The sequence below is a fragment of the Megalobrama amblycephala genome, linkage group LG2, assembly GCF_018812025.1.
Source record: "Megalobrama amblycephala isolate DHTTF-2021 linkage group LG2, ASM1881202v1, whole genome shotgun sequence".
NCBI classification, from domain to species: Eukaryota; Metazoa; Chordata; class Actinopteri; order Cypriniformes; family Xenocyprididae; genus Megalobrama; species Megalobrama amblycephala.
Window position 1 is genome coordinate 9,263,049 of NC_063045.1, and position 25,978 is coordinate 9,289,026.

The 25,978-nt window shown below is 35.2% G+C and overlaps 2 protein-coding genes across 2 annotated transcripts; both read right to left on the reverse strand.

Moving 5' to 3' along the window:
- Positions 1-5,689: 5,689 nt before the first annotated feature.
- Positions 5,690-11,317, reverse strand: LOC125263479 (SLAM family member 5-like). The gene is made up of 5 exons (XM_048182475.1): positions 11,046-11,317; positions 7,912-8,199; positions 6,402-6,695; positions 6,147-6,290; positions 5,690-6,056 (listed from the first exon to the last, which is right to left on the reverse strand). The coding sequence occupies exons 1-5, from the start codon at positions 11,299-11,301 to the stop codon at positions 6,040-6,042; spliced, it is 999 nt and encodes a 332-aa protein (XP_048038432.1). The 5' UTR covers positions 11,302-11,317; the 3' UTR covers positions 5,690-6,039.
- Positions 11,318-11,995: 678 nt separating this feature from the next.
- Positions 11,996-21,329, reverse strand: LOC125263483 (SLAM family member 5-like). Its single transcript, XM_048182479.1, has 5 exons — positions 20,510-21,329; positions 19,406-19,687; positions 19,208-19,312; positions 19,032-19,093; positions 11,996-13,384 (listed from the first exon to the last, which is right to left on the reverse strand). The coding sequence occupies exons 1-5, from the start codon at positions 20,802-20,804 to the stop codon at positions 13,337-13,339; spliced, it is 792 nt and encodes a 263-aa protein (XP_048038436.1). The 5' UTR covers positions 20,805-21,329; the 3' UTR covers positions 11,996-13,336.
- Positions 21,330-25,978: the final 4,649 nt, after the last annotated feature.

Here is a 25,978-nt window from a genome sequence, read left to right on the forward strand (position 1 = left end):
TTTCAGCGTCTTTGTCACAAACGTTGTATGTTGAAAAGATATCCACTGAGAAGCCAGAATGAAAGTTTTCATGACGTCTTTTTTTGGCATCATCTGAATGTCTGATATAGACATCCGTGGAACTGCCGTACAAGATTAAAAAAATTTAAAAAAGAACTCAGCCACAGATCCATCCATAGGCAGTGATATGAATCACATCAACGGTGACAATCAAAACTAAAAAGCTTGGGAACCAAGGATGAGTTTTGTACTATGAAGCCACCCATCATACATTGCAGCATGAAGTTTTTTTTTTTTTTGATTGTCACCGTTGTTGTGATTCATATCCAAAATCCTGATGTCTGTGTGTGATTACATAAAACACTCGCTCAAACATCTTGTGCTTTTCATCCACCTTTAGAATAAGCAATCATTTGTAGCATATGCACACGTATCAGGATAATCAATAAACTTTGGAATGTTCAGAATGCTTTTAGCATGCTGGACTGGGTTGTAAAATCTCATCTCGGCTCCGACCGGTCTGCAAAAGATGAGCCCTCTGATACCTTTGTTACCCTTCGAAACTAAACAGAGATGTCCACTTCCAGCTCTTGGGACATCAAAGGGTCCCTCATGTGGACTACGGACCAGATTCACATTCCAACACCCAGCACACACACACAGGCACACACAAAAACACACAAACATACATTATTGACTGTATATGTAAAATATAACTATGCCAAGTCACATCCATGTATGTACCCATCATGTATCTCGAGTGTGTGCATGTTTCCTAATGTTTAGACTTAGTTTAAATAACTGTAGTTGAGTTAGTTTTAGTTGTAATAAGGGAATTTTGTCTGTAAACCATAACTTCCTTTATATACCTGTCTGATCTATCGAGTTTGATCTCATTTTAAAGCTCTGGCTACTGATCATTCACTGAGATATGTCACATAGCTGACAAATGCATTTTTCTATGTGTTTAATGATCCTGTGAAGAACGTACTCCATCTCGAAATCCGATCTGATAGTCATAAAGTATGCAAATTCAGCTAGGAGACCAAACAAGGGAACTTTGCCCGCCAAATAGGGCTGCGCATCTATTGGCCGCTACAATTCAGGAGGTGTGTTAGCTTGGGTTTCCATAAAAACAACGACACACACCTTCTCCTTTGTCTCCCGATTGTCTCTCGACTGCCCTGAACTGCCTCAGGCGACAGCGCTGCCATCACGCGCTCTCCTTCCGGGACGACCATCTCCTTGTACTCTCTCTCTCTTCTTTCTACTCTGGCATCTTACGCGTCAGTTAAACCTCGTTTGAAAACCCCGCCGGAGAAACCCTCTCGGAAAGGACCAACCAAGCCAGGCGCATTGAAACTGCTACACACCGACTTGAACCATAAGCTAGTATTATAATTTCTCTGAAATTTGTTTAAACTGATTTCTGTGCTGGCTTTCACAGGGGTAACTGTTGCAATTTTGCCTTCTCTCTTTCCTTCCTTTCCTGTCTCTACGTTCCCTTTTGTATATATTTGTATATTCTGTATTTTAGACGTATAACCTCTGTAGTCGTAGTTTGCATATATTAAACATATTATTCATGCTTGATTGTTCTTTTTGCTCATTTCAACAAAGCCAGGTCACTTTAACGTTTCGATCCTATATCCTTGCTTTACGTTTGGATGCTATCATAGGAATTTATCCTCGTGGCCAGTCGTAATAGTCTGTGGATAACTTACCGGTTTGCTGGACGGACCGATAGTTTTCTACATAATTATTAAACCAGAACTAATCATATATGTGATTGATTATAATTCGTTGTAATTAATTCACCATATATGGTTAATTCCCCCTTGGGTCGGTATGTGCATAATAATTATTCATAAAACTTTATGGATTATTATATTCATATTCCACCCATAAATTGATTAATAACTGTACAATCATTACACATTTTAATGTTATTGGTGTCAGTACTGCCGTTAGACATGATTGGCAGCTATATGCCAAATATAAACACAAAATTAAAAACAGAACATTAGATGCACATTTTGTGATGATTTTATCATCAACAAGGAGCTAATAACACATGATCCTGCTTTCTTGGATTTCTTTGCCACAACAAATGTGTTTTACAAACACAGTTACAGCAACCAAAGAAAAGCTAACACAAGAAGTGTGAGGATCAAGATCCCAACTAAAGCACACACTGTCCATCACGATGGTGACTACAAATGAAACAAACATCAACATCTAAAGCTCTGTTAATTCGCAATAAGATCTTCTGTAGACGTGTGACAGAAATAAAGTCAGTCTGGTTAGTAATAAGTGAAGCTGGTAATGCTGTTTGTGGAGTTGTTGAATCAGATCTTCAGAGATTTAATGTCTTTTACTTGCAGTTGATTTTTCCAAATGCTCAATCATTGTAAAAAAAAAGACATCATAACTTTTATTCTGGCTCCTCAGTGGACGTCTTTTCAACATACAACTTTTGTGACAAAGATGCTGAAAAGACGTCTTCTGGACATAACTTTGCACACTATTAGTCAAACAACACACAGGTTGATTTGTGAGACAGATTTGTGGTTAAAGGTTCAAATCCTGCAAGGGTTGATCCATAAAGTATGTGTCTTTGATCAAGAATTGAACCTGCAAATAACTGCACTGAAAGACACTGGAGAAAAGCAGCAACAAAATGCCAAATATGTGTTTTTGTAATATATTTTTTTATATATTATGTTCCATAAGTGTTACTGATGCTAAATAAGGTTTTTAAGCCATCCCAGATGTAGATGAGATTGTTTCTTCATAGGAACAGATTTGGAGAAATGTAGCATTAAATCAGTGCAGTGAACGGGTGTCGTCAGAATGAGTCCAAACAGCTGATTAAATCGGCACAATAATCCACAACACGACTCCATCAATCAGCGTCTCCTGAAGTGAAAAGCTGCGTGTTTGTAAGAAACAAATCCATCATTGTAATCAAACGGACTACAAACATGTCACAAGAAACAAACAAAACTTTAAAAAAAACAAAAACTTAAAAACATAAAAGTCCAGGGACAGAACCAGGTACACATTAAACATATATAAGGTGTTTTAACTTTAAACCGTTTCTTATCTATAATATCATGCAATATTCTCCAGTGGAGCTCTGGTGAAGAAACAAACTCATCTACATCTTGGATGACCTGAGTCTGAGTAACCTAACATTTTCAGCTAAATTTTCATTTTTGAGTGAACTTTTTTGTGTTTACTGGTTATACAACAATATGCATTTACTATTATGTATTAATATATATATATAATATGTATATTAATATATATTAATATGTATGCATATGTATTATACTCTTCAGATGTTTGATACAGGATTTAAATGTGAATCATGGTGCTTATTTTTGTGAATGTTCTCAGAAAAGACATTTCATTGTCAGAGCCAAAGTACTGTATTATGCCAATATTATATTTTTTATGTAACATTTTATTTTATATACTGTTTTTTCCCCCCACACATTAAGAATCAATCTTTTAAACTGCTCCATTTGTGTAAATTCTGTTATACTGTCTTGTTCACTGTAAAAAAAAAAAAAAGTGCCAGGAATTTACAGGTTTAAAGAATATTATTTTACAATAAATTACTGTAGTCAGAAATTTACAGTGAAATGAATGCATTACTGTTAATCAACAGCAAAATGATGTTGACATCACAGTCATTTACTGCTCTTGTTTTACTGTGAATCCACACGATTAAAGTTGTCTTTAACCATGCTACTGTAAGAAATTATATTGTTTAGTACTGTATTTGTTTTGAAGTCACTGTAATGGTGATCAGTGTTTCATTAGCTTGGGATCTCTGACCTTGTATATTCACATTCAAATTTATTTTCTAGCCAAGTCAGAAGTGTGACAAATGAAAACATTTGTTAAAACAACGACAAGCTAGAATATAAAATGAGCTACTTGGCTGATTTTAAGTTAGTCAGACTATTTTTTTTAACATAGTTCTTAGCAAAAATATGTTCAGCAGCACAGATAAAACCACCAAGAAACATCACAGCATAATCTGTTCATGCCACACTGCAGGCTGGGTACCTTCATAGTACATATACAATGTAATATTGTTTGTTTACAGTAATTTTTGTGTTTTCTAGGACTGTAAACTCACAGTAAAACCAAGTCAGACTAGTAAGTCTAGAGTCTCAGTACAGGCAGGAAATGTAGGTGGGTCGAGTGAATGAACAGCACTCTCTTCCACTCTCATTACCCACAACTGAGGTGCCCTTGAGCAAGACAACTAACCCCCAATCACTCCCCGGGTGCCGCAGGAAAAATGGCTGCCCACTGCTCTGGGTGTGTATTCATGGTGTGTGTGTGTGTGTGTGTGTTCAATACTCACTGCTGTGTGTGTGTGTGTGTGCACTTAGATGGGTGAAATGCAAGAACAAATTCCAAATATGGCTACACTTTAAATTCCAATGTACAAAACTAATAACTAAGTACATAACTTAGTTGTGTTAATGTACATAACTAATAACTAATGCAAAATCAAATGCAAAGCATAGACGTTAATTTTCAAGTGTTTTCAGATGTTAATTTAAAATGAGGCAAATTTATTACAATTTTAATCTTTAGTCTCTCAGCTATATTCTTACATACACTGTCAGAAAAAAAAAAGGTACAGTGCTTGTCACTGGGGCAGGACCCTAAGGTACAAAAGTGAAAAGGTTCATCTTTTTAGCTTACTTACCCCTAAATGGTCCATATTAGTACATTAAAAGTACATATTAGTACCATTGTACCTCAGGGTACTGCCCCAGTGACAAGCACTGTTCCTTTTTTTCTGACAGTGTAGTGCTTATAGCCGCCAGAAATTACTTGTCACCACAAGACAAAAACTTCAATCATGCTTTGGAAAAACATAATTGTGAGATTTAGAAAAAATGAAATTATGACATACTAAGATATAGTTATGAGATAAAACATCATAATTATGAAATAAAAGAAGATTATGAGATTAAAAGTTTAAAATGATGACATACTAAGACAATGACAAATGTTAAAATTATGGCATAAATGTTAACTTTCTGTCATAATTTTGACTTTTTCTCATAATTTCACATTTTTAATATCATTATGATTTACCAAAGCATGATTTTTTTTTCTTATGTGGCAAAAAATGGGTTTCCATACAGTTTTTCTCAGGTCATGGTTGTGATGACATGTAGGCCTACCAAGTTTGATTTGAATTTGATTAAGAATTGCGGAGATACAGTCTTATGTCTATTGTTACAAGCACTACATAAAATTTGTTTTTAAATTCGTCAACTGTTCGAGAAATCATCTTGAATTCCATTTGTTGGCATGGTCTGAAGATGATCTGGTTCAATTTTCGTGAAAATCGGAATAACGGCCTAGGAGGAGTTTGAAAAAGCAGGTTTTTCTGAAAATTCAAAATGGCGTAAAAAATTTTATGATGGAAAACGACTTCATAGGGTGCAATCAAATAGTCTTGAGCCAAGACTTCCAGAGCGGAAGAATAAGAATAAAAAAATAAATATGAAAAAAATGCCAACAGATACAATAGATGCCTACGCACCTTTGGTGCTTGGCCCCTAATAATTGAAAAACTAAAAATAAAGTTTTTACCAGTATAATAATGTAAATAATTACAGATAATGTTTTAAATAATGTTAAGCTTTTTGTGGCACACTGAACATTAAAATATGCATAACATTTGTATTCCTGCAGGAGGCGCTCGACATAATAACATGAAGAGACTCTTGAACCTCAGACTGAGAAAGCTTTATTGATAAAGGCAAGTAAATACATATGACAAATGGATAATAGTAGTAAAGTGAGATCTGTGTATCTTTATTCATTTGTTTTATGTATCTGAGAGAAATATAAACAAAGCTTTTCAAATTGAATTAAAATATCAGACACTGAAAAGCGAGAGCACAAGCTTAAGTTAAAAAAATACATTTATTAGTACAAAAACACTAAAGGAACAAGAAACACACTTGAGGAACCTTTAATATTCAGCATGCTGTTTTAAATTTCATTTCTACCTGAAAAAGATGAACATATAAAGCCATAAATCAATAAATCTAACGAATACTAATGCAAAAACAGTTTGTGAGAAATCATCTATGAGGTACCTGATGTGTGAAAATGTGCTTGATCTTGTTCAGCTCTTCTGGATCTGATATCATAAGCCAGAGCAATGATAGTAGCCACACCCACCAGAGCAGAGAGGACCAATCGTATCACAGCTTCAGTAGGACCACAACAGTGGACAGAGTCTGAGGAATAAAAACATTAAACTCAGCTCAGTCAATAAAGTCAAAAAATCAAATCACGTCAATAAATATTAATATCAGCACTGACTTCAACTAATATCAGCTCTGTTGTACCTGCACATGTGTGACAGAGTTGAGTGATGTTCAGATGTTGAGTCTGGTTGCTGATGGGATTGTTCAGCACACAGCTGTAGGTGTTTTTATCCTGATATTCCACCTCCAGAGGTAGAGAGAGACTGATGCTGAGATCAGACACACTGATGCTGGACAATAAACTGTTTCCTTTGTACCAGGAGAGAGTCACATGACTCACATTCACAGCTGAACACAACAATGAACATGATGATGATGATGATGATGATGAACAGTTTGAAGAGTTACTGGTGATGATAGGAACAGGCAGACGAGCTGGAAAACATCAGAATAGAGAGAAATATGAACAAATACAAAGTTCTGTCATGAAACTTTAAATGGCGCAGGCTAATAGGTCCTTAACTCAATCTGCTTGCAATCACATAATTCTCTATAGGGCACAGGTGATTGGTTCTTGCTGTATCAGTAGCCAATGAGTCCAGTGCTCAGCCTTCAAAAACTTGGTCAGCAATTGCTGTAGCAGTTGCTGTGAGCTTTCTGAAACTCTCCACCTTCCCCAGCTCCACCTGTATAGATCTGCTATGGGTAATTCTATATTGTACAGCAGCAGCATGTCTTACTTGCTCACAGCAGTGTGTTGTGTATGTATTGGCAGTAACAAGTCCCGTACTTGCTCCGCAGCAGTAACAGCAGCAGCGTAGCAGATCTAAGACCAAACATATCAACATGGCCATATCCAGTACCATGCCAAACACTCTGAGAATTGTCATGACAGAAATCTTATTTTTGGTTCAGTGTGTTGAGTGAGTGTTAATATGGTCTGTCATCTCAAACTATAAAATAAGAAAACACTCAACAGTTGTGATATATGACTGGCATTGAGTCAGAAAGGAAATGTTTAGCACTTGTCATTTCACAACTGTTCAGTGTTTTCAACCACATAATGTTTATTTTAGATTTCAGACATTTAAATAGATATAGGTACTAAAAAAACATAGTTTTTAAAATACACACAGATGTCGATGGAAGCAGAATTAATATTTATTTCAATTTGACAAGGTGTTCAGAATGTGAATAAAACACACTGTCAATTTGAAAAGATTGCTGCTTCCGTTCACCGGCCACTTACTTTCATGTTTTTCGGGAGAAGTGGCTTAGTTTACGTGTTGTAATTCTGACATCTCATCCTCAGAACTGTGGCACAAACTAATATGTCAGCAACCCATCAGCCATTATAGATCAACAACATGATCATTATTAAGGTGCTTAAAGGACAAAAATATTTACTTACACGTATTTGAGAATTGGAATATCAGATATTTCAAGATATAGTTAACAAGTTTGTGAATATTTTGAATGAAAAGGAAACATGAAATAATAATCTGATGAAATAATAAGGTGATACATTCTAAAATAACGGTCACCTTAAAAACTCACATCAGTTGCTCAGCTACAATATTTTGAATTTATGTGTTAAACAGTTAATAGATAAAAATATATTTGAAGGACAGGACAAATTACCTCTACTCACCATAGACAGAAACATTGAATGCTTTTGATGATGAGTTTGCTCCCCTTATCTCTAGTTTATAGAGTCCAGCCTGTTCAGTTGTGATGTTTGTGATGGTCAGAGATCCAGTTTGATGGTCCAGCTCCAGTCTGTCTCTGAATGTCCCATCAGTACCATACTTGGAAGCTATAATAAACTTTTCGGTTTCAGTCTTCCACCATATATTATTTTCACGTAGGCCTGTTTCAGTAAGACCAGAGTCTAAAGTGACTGAATCTCCCTCCATCACTGACACTGACTTCACCGTATCTGCATCACCAAACGACACATGGAGAACAAACATAAACAGGGTTTGTCACAGATTAACTTTTAAATAACTTTGGCCCAGTTTCACAGACAAATTTTACGTTCCCAGAACATTCTCAACGTCCCCACTGGTGTCAAGGACGTTGCCTAATGTTCCCAGTACATTCAGAGACGGTCACGATGTGGAGTTCTTTTAAGGTTTGGGGGAGGTTATTTGACGGACCTTCACAGAACATTCAGGACGTTCTCTGAAAATTTAGGGAACCATATTTTATTTGGAAATGTGATGTTCTCAGAATGTCCCTGCTGCCTTTGTTAAAAAATTGAATTGAAAACTAGAGCTAAACTGACTAACATAAGCAGCTGTTGAAACAAAAACTGTAAAATTAAGGTAAAATTATATTCTAATTTTTCTTAAATATCTTGGAAAAAAACACTTTACAGTGTAGCGTATGCACACGTATCAGGATAATCAATAAACTTTGGAATGTTCAGAACGCTTTTAGCATGCGGGACTGGGTTGTAAAACCTCATCCGGCTCTGAACAGATCTGCCAAAGATGAGCCCACTTGACACTTTTGTGGACCTGCGAGGATAAACAGAAAGTCCAACTTCCTCACTTTGGTGACTTCAAAAGGAGCACCCCCCCCAGAGACTGACCAGATCCACATTCCAACACCCCACACACACAGGGACACACAAAGACACACACACAGACACATATAGAAACACACAATCATACATTTTTGACTGTAAAATACAACTATGCTGAAATACATGTATTTCATGTATGTATTTCATCATGTATTTTAGGGCCTATGCATGTTTCCTAGTGTTTAAATGAGTGTATTTGTGCTAGTGTGCACAAACGATTTTAACGATATAATTTTGTCTGTAAACCATAACTCCTTTTCTATGCCTTTCTGACCTATCGAGTTTGATCTCGTTTTAAAGCTCCGGACTCGAGCTATTCATTGAGATATTTCACATAGCGGACAAATGCATTTTTCTATGTGTTTAATGATCCTGTGAAGAACACGCTCCATCTCGAAATCCGATCTGATGGGCATTAAGTATGCAAACTCAGCTAGGATTCCAAACAAAGGAACTTTGCCCGCCAAATAGTGCTGCGCATCTATTGGTCGCTACAATTCAGGAGGTGTGTTAGCTTGGGTTCCATAAAACAACGACACACACCTTCACCTCGCTTCTTCGCTTCCTCTTTTTCTTCTCCTTTGTCTCCCGAATGACTCACGAGCACCTCGTGCACGGACGCCTCCGGTGACCACGCGTTGCCATCGCGCCCATCTTCGGGACCACTTCTCTGGACTCTCTCTTTCTCTCTCTCTTCGGTTAAGTTACTTAAGCTTAAACCTCTTTTGAAAACCCCGCCGGAGAAACCCTCTCTGAAAGGACCAACCCAGCCAGGCGCATTGAAACTGCTACACACGGACTTGAACCAATAAGCAAGTATTATCATTTATCTGAATTCGTCTAAACTGATTTCTGTGCTGGCTCTCCCAAAAAGGTTTAACTGTGTAATTTGCCATTCTTCGATCATATTTCTTTCCATGTCTTTTCTTCATTTTCACTCTTGTGTATATATATATATGTGTGTATACCTTCTGTATATATTTAAGACGTATAATCTCTGTATTCGTAGTTTGCATATATTAAAACGTTATTCACGCTCGATTGTTCTGGTTGTTCTTTCAACTGAAAACCAAGTCACTTTAACGTTTCTCGATCGCTTTATGCTTTGATGACAGCAAGTTATTTTCATGGCCAGAGAATAACTCTGTTTATAATATTCTGAGGGACTTAGTTTGCTGGACAAACGAACAGTTTCTCTAAATAATTATTAAACCAGAACTAATCATATATGTAATTGATTATAATTCGTTGTAATTGATTCACAATATATGTTTAATTCCCCGTTGGGTCGATATATGAATCATAATTTATTCATAACCTTATGAATTATTATAGTCATATTTCATCCATAAATTGATTAATAACCGCTACATCGTTACAACAGGTATACAGTGCTTCTCAAACCTGTCCTGGAGGAGCAGCAGCCCTGAACATTTTATGTCTCTCTGTATCTGACACATCCAGTCACTACTAATGAGCTCATGAGTTCAATCAGGTGTGATAGATGAGGGAGACATGTGTATGGTTTCAGAACCACTAGTTGTTTTATTTAAAGGCAGTAACTATAGTTGCTGATGCAGTGATACAGTAGTTACATCAGCTTATGAATGTTTGTTGTTATTGCTTAATTACAAGAGATTTACATTTTATGGGGCAGCACTGGATGTAAATATGCTGCCTGAGGAAAAACACGGAAGTGACCATGACTCCATTGAGGCGTATACGCCGCCCAGGACCTTTGTGATTGATTAAAGAAATAGCAGGTATTCAATGGTCCACAAATATATGGAAATTACAGATAGCAAAGATTCACTGTTTGACTAATTTATTTTTTATTGTTATTTTTATGAGAACATTGCATTTCACCTATAGGTGGACGGAACTATATGGAAACGTTCTGTTAACGTCCCAAATGTCCTCTTTGTAACGTTCTTATGTGACCATAAAACAACCAAAATAGAATGTCCCCCTAAAGTCATATAAGGAACCTTTAACTGCAGCACTTTCATTCTGAGACTAGACCTTGTCTGTGAAACCGGGAGATAATGATTGTTTACAAAAGTAAATAGTTTGACATTTCAAATGAATAATATCATAAACAATACAAAAGACACAAACTGTGTAAAGTGGTGTGTGGATTAATATTGTATAGAGTGATTAAAAAATAAAACAGGTGAAACAAATATTGAACTTACAGTAGACAGTGAGAAAGAAAGTTGTACTCATTGGTCGGTTGGTGTTTACTTCATAATCTCCAGCATGTTCAGATGTAATGTTTGTGATGGTCAGAAATCCAGTCTGATTGTCCACCTTCAGTCTGTTTCTGAATCTCCCATCAGGAACATCATCATATACAGTGATGCTGTCATTATTTACATTTATTTCAGCTAGTAAATATTTCCCAAACCGCCACCGAATTTGATTTCCATCCTTCATTTCAGTAAGACTCATCTCTAGAGTGACTGAATCTCCCTCCATCACTGACACCGTTGCAAAAGCTGTATAACCAAACACACCTGAAGAACAGAGTTTGTCACAGATTATGATAAGCTTCACTAAAATACTTTTAATTCTTTGAATGTGAAGTGAATAACATTATGCAGAAAATACGTTGAATGAAATGCAAATTACATAGACATATTTTTGGACCAGTATGCTAACTAAATAAAAGAGACACTTTTACCAAGATAAGAGTAACATCACACTAAAACTAATGCTGTTGGGTATTTTAGCTTCATATTTATTTACTATATCAATAATAACTGAAAAATCAAAATTTTAAAAATCAATAATTTATACTTGAGAATAACAGTGAATGTTAATCCTCATGACTAAGTTATGCAGTAATTTCTACACGAACTGAAACAACTGAAGCCTTAAAAACGTTTCAAACTCACCAACCAGACGCCACAAACACAAACAGAACAAAAACCTGAGAAACATTTTCTTCGTTCACTGAAATCCCCACAATGCTTAAAATGTTTGAAAACACTCAAATTGGTCAGACTGTGATATTTATCTGGTTGAATCTTCTCTCAACTGGATTCAACCTCCGTCACAGTTTCCTTTAACAGAGTAAGTACTGAAAATCAAGCTTTTGCTAATCTTACATTTTCAAATGAATTCTGGCCCTGTATGAAGGTGAGTAGAGTGAAATGTTGCATGAGTGTTGGATTTGATATCTGTGTTATTTAGTGTTGTGAGCGTCAGTCCTGTTTGACCTCTGACTCTTGACTGCAGTTTATTTCAGTGTAAAGTGGAAGATTGTGAGCTTCTTATTAGCAGGAGAGAAAACTAAGAAACGCTTCAATCACAAACCACTGATACACACTGAGACGACAAATTCAGCAAATTCAGCAGAAGCTGTTTATCCACCCAACAGATCAAACCACATTTCTGTACAGATAGCACAAAGAGGAAAACCACTGCAGGGTCCAGTTAGTTTGAGTTCATGTTTGAGATCTCGGGCTCTTGATTGCAGACTTTGGTATCTTGGTGAATCTGAGCAAAATAACTCTTGAAGCACATGTGAGTTAACCTTGGTCTTTTTTTCTGGAGAAACTGAGAAGTGACCTGGCCTGGATAAGTGTTTTCCAAAATTCATGTTAAGTTATAATCTGGCTTACTCAATAATTCTCATGTTTTACCTGTAATGGTAACAAATGTTGGAAAAAATACACTCAAAGATTCAATTTTAGTGCACCTACCGTCTCCAATGAGACAAAAAAAAAAAGCCTCTGAAGGGCATTCACAGACTTTCACAGTTAACAAAATGTACATTTATAGCACTATGTAATTTTATATTTTCATTAAATTACATCAAACTATTAAACTGCTGTGATGGTGTTTGTAATAGGCTGAGGGAATGACTGTAAATTTACCGTCTTTTTCTTCTGTCCTTTTACCCACATGAAAAAAATACTAGTAAATTGTAGTATGCTGTATATATAATATCAACCCTAAAATCAATCATTGATTTTCTAGATCAGTGAAAAGTCAGTGTGTCTTAGTTTTGGTCCTGTGACTGTTTGGTTATTTTGCAGGTCATTATAAGCACAGCAGCATCTATTTATAGCTCACTGTATCGGGTAAAATTAGCGCTGTTCTTAAAGAGATGTAATTTCTGCTTTGGACGCTAGAGAGCGATAATGTGCTTGTGATATATCTGACAAAATGTCCAGCAGATCATACTAACGAGAAAAAAAAAAGAGCAGTAAATGGGAACAATATTTTAATGAAATATATAGGCCATATTATACTAAAAATATTTATTTGAGATTCAGTGCTGTGATATTTATGAACCACTAAATAAAACTAATAGGCTACAGAGCATGTGCAAAAATGGATCAAAATCAAAAGATGTAGTACAAAGATCATAAACAAAACAGAGACAGAAGAAAACGTCCTGGCTGAGAATAAATGTGAAGAAAACTAAAAGGTGTGAGGTGTTGTCCAGTATGAACATCAATTCTGGTAGATTCAGTAATCAGCGTTTTTTGGGAACATTTTCATACACGGCCTCCGTCTTCGATTTCTGCAATTAGAAACACAAACTCAGTTAGTAGCTAGGCTAAATGAATAGCAGAACAACTCAGTCGACTTTTTTTAGTCTATGTATGAATTACTTTTACAAGACCTTATTAATGTTTCTATCTTGTCGTGTGCTAAAAGATATATATTTTTTTTTTAGGTGCAAAGTTGAATATTAGCCTACTGAGGATTTTTCCCCCCACAAAGAACTACCACTAACCTACAGAACAGATGCTAACATGGAACAGCAGGAGGAAATTACATCAATCATCCAGTTCATCATATTTAAACAGTTCATCAAATCATCAAACAGATTGAGTTCTGAAGGTTTTGTCATGACAGCTTCTGCACTGAGTATGAGTGTCTTTCACACAAAAGCAACAGCACAGACACTTGTTGCAGCATGTCTGCAAAGTAACCGTTGGCCCCTAAAGCTGCATTTCACCTCAAATAATCATGAACCGCAGAACAGCTGCAGCTCGAGGACAGAGTTCAGCACAGCTAACATGGGTAACAACTCTGTGTCCTACTTTCTGTCCACTGAAAATCTAATGTATAAAACTGAATTTGTTGGGTGATTTTAGAGTAACAAAGCAATTCATTAGAAATGTTTATATAGGCTATGGTTTGAAACAAAGGATTAGCCTGTTTAAATTAGTAGGCCCCTGACCACATCATACTTAGGTGTAATGGTCAAATGTTTTTACATGTGTAATAAATAGAATCCTTAACTATTCATGATATTAAAACATGACGTTTTTAATTGATTGTAGCCTATATTGTTTCATAATCGCTGCCGTCTGTTTTAATGTGTGTATTTTCAAAGCAGGCGTTAAAATCCAAGAACAGAGGCCGTATGTATAAAGCCGCTCAGAATAAAATTTTAGCCTTAAGTGTGTCAAAATTCTAAGAATGATGTAATTTTACTCTTATTCTTAGACATAAGAATAAGTATGATTCATAAAGGTTCCTAAGTGTCAAGACTAGGTCTTAGCTCCTAAATTACTTAGGAGAGCTGGAGCGGTGTCTTAACCTAGTTAAGAGTAACAAGATAGCAGCAGAGAAGAGGAGACACACGCTTTCCAATGAAGATATGATGTATTTGAGTTATATGATGACATGGAGTTGATAAAATGATTTTAACTTGATTGACAATTCTTTTTTTAACTGACCTAATAAGAAATGTAATAACTTTAAATGAATTTAACGTTTCATACGTTTAATGCATTTTAATACATTTAATGACTTTGAATAAACTTTTTATAATTTTAAATGTAACAACTTCTCCCATGCACTCTACAAATCAGTGCTCTGATTGTAGAAATGAAATAGTAATTACTATTTTTTGGTAAATGGGAAAAATGCAGCAGTGCACCAGTGATGACTCTGACCCATCAGTCCACAGTAAACAGGCTCTTAAAATAGTACTATTGCTAAACTTACCATACCAAACATAGTGGCCAAAATTGATGTGCAAAGTTTTTTTTTTTTTAAATGACCTTACAATTTTAAACCATCAAAATATGAGGAAAATAATTTTATTTTTATATTATTTAAATGTTTTAAAATATGAGGGAAGAATAAAACACTAAACTAAGCAAAGGTATTTATTTGACAACATTTTTGGCAACAAAAAAAAAAAAAAGGAAAAGGAAAACTACAGCTACAGGTTCCAGTAAAACAAAAAAGCTAAGAAAAAACTCACATAGATTACAACATAATCCGTTTTTAATATTTAATTGGTCCTTTTGTTTTTGCATGTGTTCATAATTTCTTTGTATGATAGCCTGGCCAAAAATAATCAGAAATTTCATTTCATTATCACACATGAAACAATTGACTCCAAGCACAGCTACACGATATGCTCACATCTTTTAACACATTTGTAAAAATATTTGAATTAAGGTTGAAGATGTCAATTTTCATATGGCTGGACATCACATTTGGCCACTACTCTATGGCAGTTTATTGACTTTCCAACTGACCATCAAACCATGTGGCAAAAGCAAGCCACTTTTATGTTGACTGTGGGCTTCCCTGGAGTTGTTGGAGCCGTTGATGAACTCATGACACATCATTGCTCCAATTGTAAATGAGGAGACATATATCAATAGTAGTTTCAAAAGTTAAAAGTTTCCACACCATCAGTACTAATTTGTGACTTCACCCTTGCGGACTCGCTATTGGCTGATTCAGAGGTGAGGGTGGCCATTTTGAGTTGACATCATTGTAGTCCTTAGTTCAAAACACTTAAGTCAGCACTTAAGAATCAGTCTTATACTTTACTAAAAGTTGCTTTTAGCTTCTTTATAAAAGTCTCCTACTCTTAGAAAACTCCTACTCTTTACTAAGATTTTTTTGACACTTAAGTCAAAACTTAAGACTATTTTTAAGAGCATTTTTGAGAAGTTTTATACATACGGGCCCAGGTCTCTGGTGTTACCAGATCAGTGGGCGAGACCATAAACTGAGGGGCATTTTTGAGACCGTTACCTGATTTGCCCACGTCATAGTGTGGGTAGGGTTTAGGGGTAGAGTTGGGTGAAGGGGATCATTTTTTTGCATGATTTATAAATGACCACAAATTCAGAAACACCCACTTTTGTTCCGCAGAGACCGCATACTCTTAAAATCTGCCGTGGTATCTAGCAGTCGGATATGCACATCAACAGCTGACACCCTCATGTCGACGTTCATCAATTTTGCTTAAAGTTGTGCTCTTGTTGAGTTGAAGTTTGCTGTTCGTTTTATCAACAAAGTCCGGTAGTAGCGTGCAGCATTAAAGTTCATTTATAAAACGGTTAGTTCCTTTCCTTGATTCTGATTGGTCAATAGCTGTGTTCTGTGCATCACTACACAACACTCTTAGCAACCACTCTTAGCAACGTAAACTGTATGTTCTCAATTATTGTTCATTGAAGCTTACTGTATTATGTAGAAGAGTACTGTGAGAAAGAGAGCGAGTGAGTTGAGTTTATTACCTGCATTCAGATTTAGCATTTTCCTCTCAGGTCAGTCCTATGTTCGTAATAAAAAATCTGTTTAAATGTCCGATGAATTATTTTGTCCTTTTAATAGATAAGGGATTTTCCCATGACTGACAGCGCTAGTCAAAGCATTTGTCAGTTGTGTCTTGTTCCTGTTCACAACAATTCAGTCTTTTTAATGTCTTCGCTATTGACTGGCACACTCATCAAGATAGTCTTTGCCGCCATCTAATGGTGTAGTAATGTAACTTCTGTTGCTGTTCACGGTAAGGGACTATTTTTTTTCTGGCGGAAGGAAGGCTTTAGTGAAAGTTTACTTCATGAAAGTTGCATTGATACATATTTTTGGCTTTAATGTTTGTATTGTGTGGTAACCATTTTATAAAAGCAATAAAAGTACATAGGTATGTAGGTATGTACGATTTTTTTTTATAAAATATCAAAAAAACAAACAAACAAACAAACAAAAAAACACTACAACAATGTTATATATTTTGTTGACTTAAGTGTACTTACATTATCCCAAATGTTTCCAAGAATGTTTAAATCCAGAGAAATAGGCAATTTTAACCAGGACACGTGCCAGGATCGCCTATCAATGTCATCATATCCCGTTACCCTTGCTTTCCGGTTTTATTTTGTAGAAACACCTTAGACACTTTAATTTATTATGTGTTTTATTAGACCTACTGTTTGGATGGATACATTCATGTCATCACAAGAGAAAACTAATCATATTATATAGCTCAACACAGTAAGTCTTATTGTTTAAATCAAATTTTCTTGATTTACAGTGAGTATCATGTTTTACCATGCCTAATATCGAGCTATCTTACTGCAGTGTGCAACACGTGTCTCACAGCAGCCGAGTGAACGCAGAGAGTAACGTTATAACATCATTTTCAACACACAAATCTATCTAATATGATAAACAGAGCTGCTTTACCCCACTATGCTTGACCGGGAGAAGTGGCGACTGTGGCATAATAAAAGCTCCACTGCTCGTGCAGTGTCGCACTCGTCTCTCATTAACAATCGCTCCAGCGGCCTCGTTCAGCTCCAACAGCACTCGGCCCTGCTCTGCTTCATACTACAGTAACGTTAATAATCTCATCCATGAACATGATTTCTGCCTGAGTCCTATCCTGATAAAATATCAAATCAACTGCAAATTACTCAGAATAATATTCATCATGTTGCACAAGGCTTATTTTTCATATTATTAATCTGGTATTTTTTATATACAGATTTAAATCCATCAAACTACAACACAGTTTGATCTAAAGGTACCAAACCAACTGTAAAAAAAATGTCTATTGGGTACGGTCTATATTAATGATTAATGTTTTCTTCTTTTTGCTATTTTTATTTTACTTAAAAGTGTTTTTCTTTTTCTTTTCTTTTTTACCACCACACAACATTGTCTTTCAAATACCATTTCTTCTGCAATTTATAAAAAAAAAAAAAAAAACTTGTGTACTCCCTAAAACAAGCCTTGTGCAAGATAGGGAATAATATTATGAGTAATTTGTAGAATTAGAAGTAGGATGAGCTTTTTTGTTATGTGTGTTTACACATACAAGATAAGGAAACTATATTAGTGAAAGAAGCTTCTTTCTAAGTGCAGAACATGTACATATAACAGAAATACATAGGAATAGTCAATAAATTGGAATATAAAACAAAAATAAAAATCAATGAACTATATTTAATATAATATAATACAGTACTGAGGGTAAAACATTGACTGTACACAATAGACATAATTGCAAATGTACAAATATGTTTTTTATTTTGCAGTTGGTTTGATATTTGAGGTCAAACGATGTTGTAGTTTAATGGATTTACAGTACTGCATACATTTAAAGTTCCAAAATTATTTTAAAACATGAAGCGCTTATTCCAAAAACATAGCCATGTGCAATAAAAGGGATATTTTTTCTTAATATTTCACTATTAGTTTAATATCATAATGCAATAGTTAAACTATTTAATTGATATACAAGGCTAATTAATATATATTTTATTTCTTGAAATTAAGCCTTTTGCTGTGCAAAGGACATTTGTTTATGCATATTAATAAAAACATATGAGTTGTTTTGGGCTGAAAACATGAAATGCGCAGAGATTTCAATGGTATGAATGAAACCGAATGTCTAATGAATGTCAAAACTAACTTTACTGCTGTTGGCACTTGTTCAAATGTCTGATCGTGTTGTGATGATCACTGTAAACAGTTTCAATTAATCGCAGATATTGGTTACTGGTTTTCCGTATTAATGTCGACACTCCATGAGAGAGATTTAAGAGAGAATCTATATTTTTGTCCACAAATAAATCCTCAACTCGCTCAAAGTTGTCAAATTTACACAGCCCGTTCTTTCTGCGCCCATGTTCTAAGCATATTTAGAAGTTAAGAAATCTGTTGTCAGTGATTAATATATTACTGAAAAAAATATGATACATTGTGGTACATTTTAAATACATTTTCAGTATTTACACTGAGGTAAAACTGTCCTTTTGATCTGAAGGTAATAATGATGGCAGTTAGAACGACTGAATACCCACATCTGTTCACTGACCATCTGATGCATATTAAACAAAACTTCAATCACACTAACTGACTGCAACAACTTCTTGCAAACCAGTCATGAATGATCTTACCTTTGTTCGTGTTGTTGGTTTACACAATGCTGAAGCAGCTCTGTCTTCCTCTTGTGTCTGGACTGCAATCGACAATAATCACAGATGTGTTAAAATGACAAAGTTTTCAATATTATTTTTACATTTGTGTCTTAAAAAATAAATATTTTTACAGATTAATTGATTTTTCTCCAGACCTGTTTTTCTACATCTCCTGCAGATGCAGCACATCACAGCTACAGCTACAATCAACAGAGATCCAGCAGAGATCAGCACTATGTACAATAATGGTAGGCCTTGATCTGTAATGGACAAAATGAGTCATTAGTGTGAGTGAATCTGTCCATCAGCACTGTATAACTGAGAGTAAATCAATATTAATATCACTGTCGTACCTGCACATGTGTGACAGAGGTGAGTGATATCCAGATGTTTGGTTTGGTTGCTGATGGGATTGTTCAGCACACAGCTGTAGGTGTTTTTATCCTGATATTCCACCTCCAGAGGTAGAGAGAGACTGATGCTGAGATCAGACACACTGATGCTGGACAATAAACTGTTTCCTTTGTACCAGGAGAGAGTCACATGACTCACATTCACAGCTGAACACACCAATGAACAATTTGATGATGATGAAGATGAACAGTCTCTAGTAATGTTAAGAGTGGGCAGGAGAGCTGAAAACATGAGAATAAACATGGTTAAAGAATAAAGATGGTTAAATCTTAATCTTGGTGTAGTGTTGACAGTCAGTGAGTGTTTCTGTCTTCTCAAACTATAAAATGATTAAACATTTCAGTATGTAAATATTTAAAAGAATATAGGAATATTTAAAAGAAGTTCAGCTCAGTCAAAATTATTTGTGGCATAATGTGGCATTACCACATATTTCCACAAAATTGAGACACTTTACAATGTGAATAGGGCCGATTCATAAACATTAAAATACTTTTTTTTTTTCAATAGTAAAGCCAGAAGATGTGAACAAAATGAGTGTTAACATAATTTTAGTGCGAAAAAAAAAAAATTCTGTGTAAATTTATAATTTTACAACTTTGTTGCTTTGACAACACAACATCATAAACCCTAAAACGACCCTAAAGCTCAGATAATGCACTAGTTTAACAGATTAATTAATGTGTTTTTATTAAATCATAAGCTTCACATTTCTGCTTTTATACCCTTCAAATTAGCTTTTTTTTTGTTGTTGTTTTTACATCATTTATCAATCATTTAGCACATTTTGTTTTAGACATATTTATCCCCAATAACTGTTCACTTTGTAGAAATAAGTTATAATTCACTTTGATTCTAAGCACTTTACCATAAACATTTTTTAAATTAAATTCTTTTAATTAAAAGAAATTAGAGTAAAAATCAGCTTTTAGCAACATTATACCATAAATGCTGTTGATTCAACTTAACTTGTACTGAACCCAAAATATTACTCTAATGAAACAAGAATATGTAAACGTTTGAACAAAATGATCTCTACTCACCATAGACAGAAACACTGAATGTTTTTGATGTCAGTTTCAGTCCACTTATCTGTAGTTTATAAACTCCAGCATGTTCAGTTGTGATGTTTGTGATGGTCAGAGATCCAGTTTGATCGTCCAGCTTCAGTCTGTCTCTGAATCTCCCATCAGGAACATCATCATATATGGAGAAGATTCCAGCAGCTCTACTGATTTCAGCTATCAGAGAGTTTTCAGCTCCAAATCTCCACAGTATGTCGTCATCTTCATGTATTTCAGTAAGATCAGTGTATAAAGTGACAGAATCTCCCTCCATCACTGACACTGAATCACCAAACACACCTGGAGAACATGAAGAGGTTTTGTCACTGATTAATGCTCTTTCTTGTTTACAAAGTCTGAAATTGGATTGAATTTGTAACCAAATGTGATTTGAAGAACATTGGAACAACAACAGAGATTTAAAAAATGAAAAGATTAGCTTTATATATGGGACATTATGGGCTCACTGAAAGATGGACCTGAATCCATCTGCTTGAATTAAATTACCTGGGAAAAATAGCAAATGCAAAAAATAAGCTTTATTGCTCTTAAACAGATAGGTATATATAGATATATTAATAACTCACCAATCAGACTCCACCAGCACAAACAGAACAAGGCAAACATGTGAAACATTTTCTCCAGTAGTTCAGTGAAAACTCTGATCTAATGAGACTATTGGATGAAAACACAATCATCTCACATTCTTGCCAGTCTTATTGAGGTCTGACTCTAGCAGCTCTGAGTCAAACTGAAACCTACTGCGGTCGATTTTCTTCAGAAACGTGGTGTGATCTGTTTGGTGGACAAACAGCTTTTGCAGGAGAGTGGCCATTTGTTTGATGTATATTTAGTTTGTAGGTGAAGGGCTTCTTCCTGTCCTGCTGCCTCACAGTCACAGTCTGACTCCTACACAACTACTTCACAATCAAACAAGAAAGTGTTCAAAACATTTGTGCACTAACTGCTAAGATACTCTTACTTAACATTACGTCTGCAAGTGAAAACTGTATTGTTCATTGTGTATAGTATACATACACTGCCCGGCCATGATGTGTCATCCTACTTGGGTGTTTAAGAAATGAAAAGCTACCCAGCCAGCAGAGCCATGTGGGGCCCAAATGGGTTTGACCTGGGCTATCTAACTGGGACCCAGCCAGTTTTGCACCCAGTTTCCATGTAGGCCCCACATGGATTTGCCCAGATGAAATGAACACTGCTTAGTGTGCACACTACAGGCTGTTTAATGTAACACTTAATCAGTGTTGGAGGTAATGAGATAATTAAGTGATTGAATAATGATTTTGTATTAGTGAAGAACACCTGCTGTTAACAAGCATAATCACTGAAGGAAAGAGAAACACAAGAACTACTTCCAGCCACAGCCTTGGATGAAATCAACTGAAGATAAAATACATTACATCTCTCAAGATCTGATTAAACAACTCCACAAACAACATTAGCTTCACTTATTACCAACCAGACTGACTTTATTTCTGTCAGACATCTACAGAAGTTCGTATTAAGAATTAAGAAGAGGCTTAGATGTTGATTGCACCATGAAGCATGTCACCATTGTTGAGATTCATATGCTGATTCTTGATGTCTGTGTGCGAGTAAAACTCACAAGAGCCCAAAATATGTAAATGGTGTGTTATAAATCGTTTGATGTTCTGATTAAATTCTATTATTCTCTTGCTGTAGAATCATAACTATAAAACAGAATTAATAACATACTACCCGTTTAAACCTCCCACATAATATCAATGAGTTAAGCCAATATATGATGATTATATTCTTATCATCAATCAGCTTACAGCATCTGATTATATTTTCTCTTGCTGTTCTCGCCATAACAAACAGACACAGCTGTCAAGAGAAAAACTAATGTTAAAAAGTCAAGAGCCTGACTAAAGCACACACTGATCGCCACAATGGTAACATCAAATCAAACTATTACTTTCAAATAAGTAATCAACATCTAAGCCTCTTCTTAATTCTTAATACGAACTTCTGTAGATGTCTGTCAGAAATAAAGTCAGTCTGGTTAGTAATAAGTGAAGCTAATGTTGTTTGTGGAGTTGTTTAATCAGATCTTGAGAGATGTAATGTATTTTATCTTCAGTTGATTTCATCCAAGGCTGTGGCTGGAAGTAGTTCTTGTGTTTCTCTTTCCTTCAGTGATTATGCTTGTTAACAGCAGGTGTTCTTCAATAATACAAAATCATTATTCAATCACTTAATTATCTCATTACCTCCAACACTGATTAAGTGTTACATTAAACAGCCTGTAGTGTGCACACTAAGCAGTGTTCATTTCATCTGGGCAAATCCATGTGGGACCTACATGGAAACTGGGTGCAAAACTGGCTGGGTCCCAGTTAGATAGCCCAGGTCAAACCCATTTGGACCCCACATGGCTCTGCTGGCTGGGTAAACACTCCATCAATATGAGTAAGAAGAACTGTTGCCAAACGTATAACATGATAGAAACTAAATATTCACAGCAATAATGATCCAGTCATAGACTCTTGAACATTTTCCTATTTAAATCCAAACAGGATTTTATTTTTTATATATATTTTTTTTTTGCCGGACAGTGAATTATCTTGCATATTACAACACTAACTTAATTGCTAGTTGAAATCACTGTTAGAAAACTCCTTACATAAAGGCAGGAAAAAGAGACATGCAGGTCAGGGCAAATCAAAGCTTTTCCCTCAACTGTAAAATGGTGCTGCTGCTGAGCTTGTCAACATGGTGTACATTGTGGCCATCATGTGGTCAAAACAATGAACTGAACATGCCAAACTTCTGTAATTGATTCTTCTTCATGAATTTAAATTTTATTTGTTAAATTTTATTTCATTTCATTTAAAAGAAATAATTGTAATCATCTAAGAGATTAATAAAGAAATCATCACAAAGAATCAATTGCAGAAGAGCCAGATTCTCTAAACAATCTGAAGAATAAAAATTCTTAACTGATATTTTTATTTTTGTCTTACTGTCTAACTTAATATTTCAAATTATTGAAAGAATGTTCTTAAAATCATTGCAAATAACCTCCTGCTGTTTATTAAATGTTGTTTCAAATTGTTGTGATTGGGCATTACAGCATAACAAGCCTAGGGATGTGCACAAGAACTCTGAAGTAACACCAATGATCGATCATAAAAACATTAAGCCTTTCCCTTACGGAACAAAAATATATGGGAATATACTGCAAAATATAATGTGATATATTTCCATATATGGAAAATTAGCGCTTCTATTTTTCAATATATTGCAATATATGCATTGACCATGTATGGCTATATTGATACATATAAAATATATATAAATGAAGACAAAAATAGAAACATGTAATTTTCACAAAGTTTATCCTTTATTGTGTACATATATATTACGCATAGCCTAACATTGATCACCGTCAGGTGAAGTGAATAACGCTGATTATCTCTTCATCACGGCACCTGTTAGTGGGTGGATATATTAGGCAGCAAGTGAACATTTTGTCCTCAAAGTTGATGTGTTTAGAAGCAGGAAAAATGGGCAAGCGTAAGGATTTGAGCGAGTTTGACAAGGGCCAAATTGTGATGGCTAGACGAATGGATCAGAGCATCTCCAAAACTGCAGCTCTTGTGGGGTGTTCCTGGTCTGCAGTGGTCAGTATCTATCAAAAGTGCTCCAAGGAAGGAACAGTGGTGAACCAGAGACAGAAATACCACTCTATCCTGATTAACTATAGGCCAATTCTTTTAACTTCAAATATATGCAAATATATTGTTGTTGAGGATTCCGAACTTGGCCAGATTCTTGTTCTACATCTCCCCAAGTACCACTGTGGTGATTTTCATGTTCTTTTTCTGTTTTATTCTTTAATAATGATATGCCAAAGTCATAAGGTGCGTCCCAATTCTACTTATGCACTATTCTATGACGTTTTGAGTATAAATAGTGCAAGTACACTGTCAGAAAAAAAGGTACAGTGCTGTCACTGGGGCTGTACCCTAAGGTACAAAAAAGGTACTAATATGTACCTTTAAGGTACTAACATGCACCATTTAGGTGTAAGGTACAGAGATACCTCTTTACCTTTGTACCTTAGGGTACAGCCCCAGTGACAGCACCATACCTTTTTTTCTGACAATTCCAAAAAGAAAAAGTACACTTTAAATACCCAGATGATGCATTACATAAATGGAAAAACGAATTGTGGAATGTTGGACACTTCATGAACTCAGTTGCCGTTGCTTTAATTTCGTTGCGGAGGGGGTATCAGACTCTGATGTTTAATGACAAAATAAACGTATAAAATTCACACACTACACAGATGAGTAGCCTACATCGGGCATAAGTACATAGCGTATAAGTGTATAGTGGGACATTTGAGTTGCAACTATCTAGATTTACCTTGCTATACAGACATATTTTTAAAAAATCATAAAAATATGAAATCAAATTGTTTGATATTAGGCTAACGAGTGTGACATAGGCTATGCCTGTTATTAGTAATCAATACTCCTAGATGACCAATACTAGCTTTGCTATTGCCTGATACATGCTAATAATCTGTACAATATTGTGATCTGAGCACAGTGTTGCATATCGTTAGCTAACGTTATATATCTACGAGCTAACAACGGTCTCCTGCCCTGTTTTCCACTGGTTCTCCTCAAACAACTCAATTTGTCTCCTCTGACCATTGTTCTGTCTAATCCTGGCCTGTCCCTGCTCTCTTGACCACAGCAGGCTAATTAGCTGTGGTCTGTCATACAAGTAGGAATAATAAACATTACAATCTCCTCAGCGTCCGAACTGTCATTGCGATCCATTGTTTTCCTATTGTTTATGTACCGCATCTTTTCACAAGTATTTTTCAGTTGGATTCATATCTAAATATTATGAAATCACAGTTATAACAATACAAGCTACTTTTTGTCAAAGTTTAGTTTTTTTTGTACTAAAAAAAAATCAGTTTTTCAATATTGTTACATTATGATGAGACCCCACTTAGAAAATGGACAAAATTCATCCTCAAAATCAACATTTTTGAAAACTTATTTTTTTCAGTACAGAATATGCTAAACTTTGACAAAAAGTATTTTTTATTGTCATAATTGTGATTTCATAATATTTAGATATAAATCCAACTGAAAAATACTTGTGAAAAGATGTCTTTCAGTCATTCAAATAGCACATAGCAAATAGTGGAGCTCTGCAGCCATCTACTGGTAAAAGTGAGTTTTTTTACTTTTAAAACTGCATTTTCCAAAAGAGGGGCAAAAATCTTACACTAAACCATGTCGATTTATCCATGTGATTTATCCAAATGAAAGTTAGAGATGTGGGTCTTTTATAAAGTGAATTTTACATAAAAAGCTGTTTTTGTATAAAAACCTACTTAACAAAATATTTATTTATTTATTTATTTATAAATTTAAA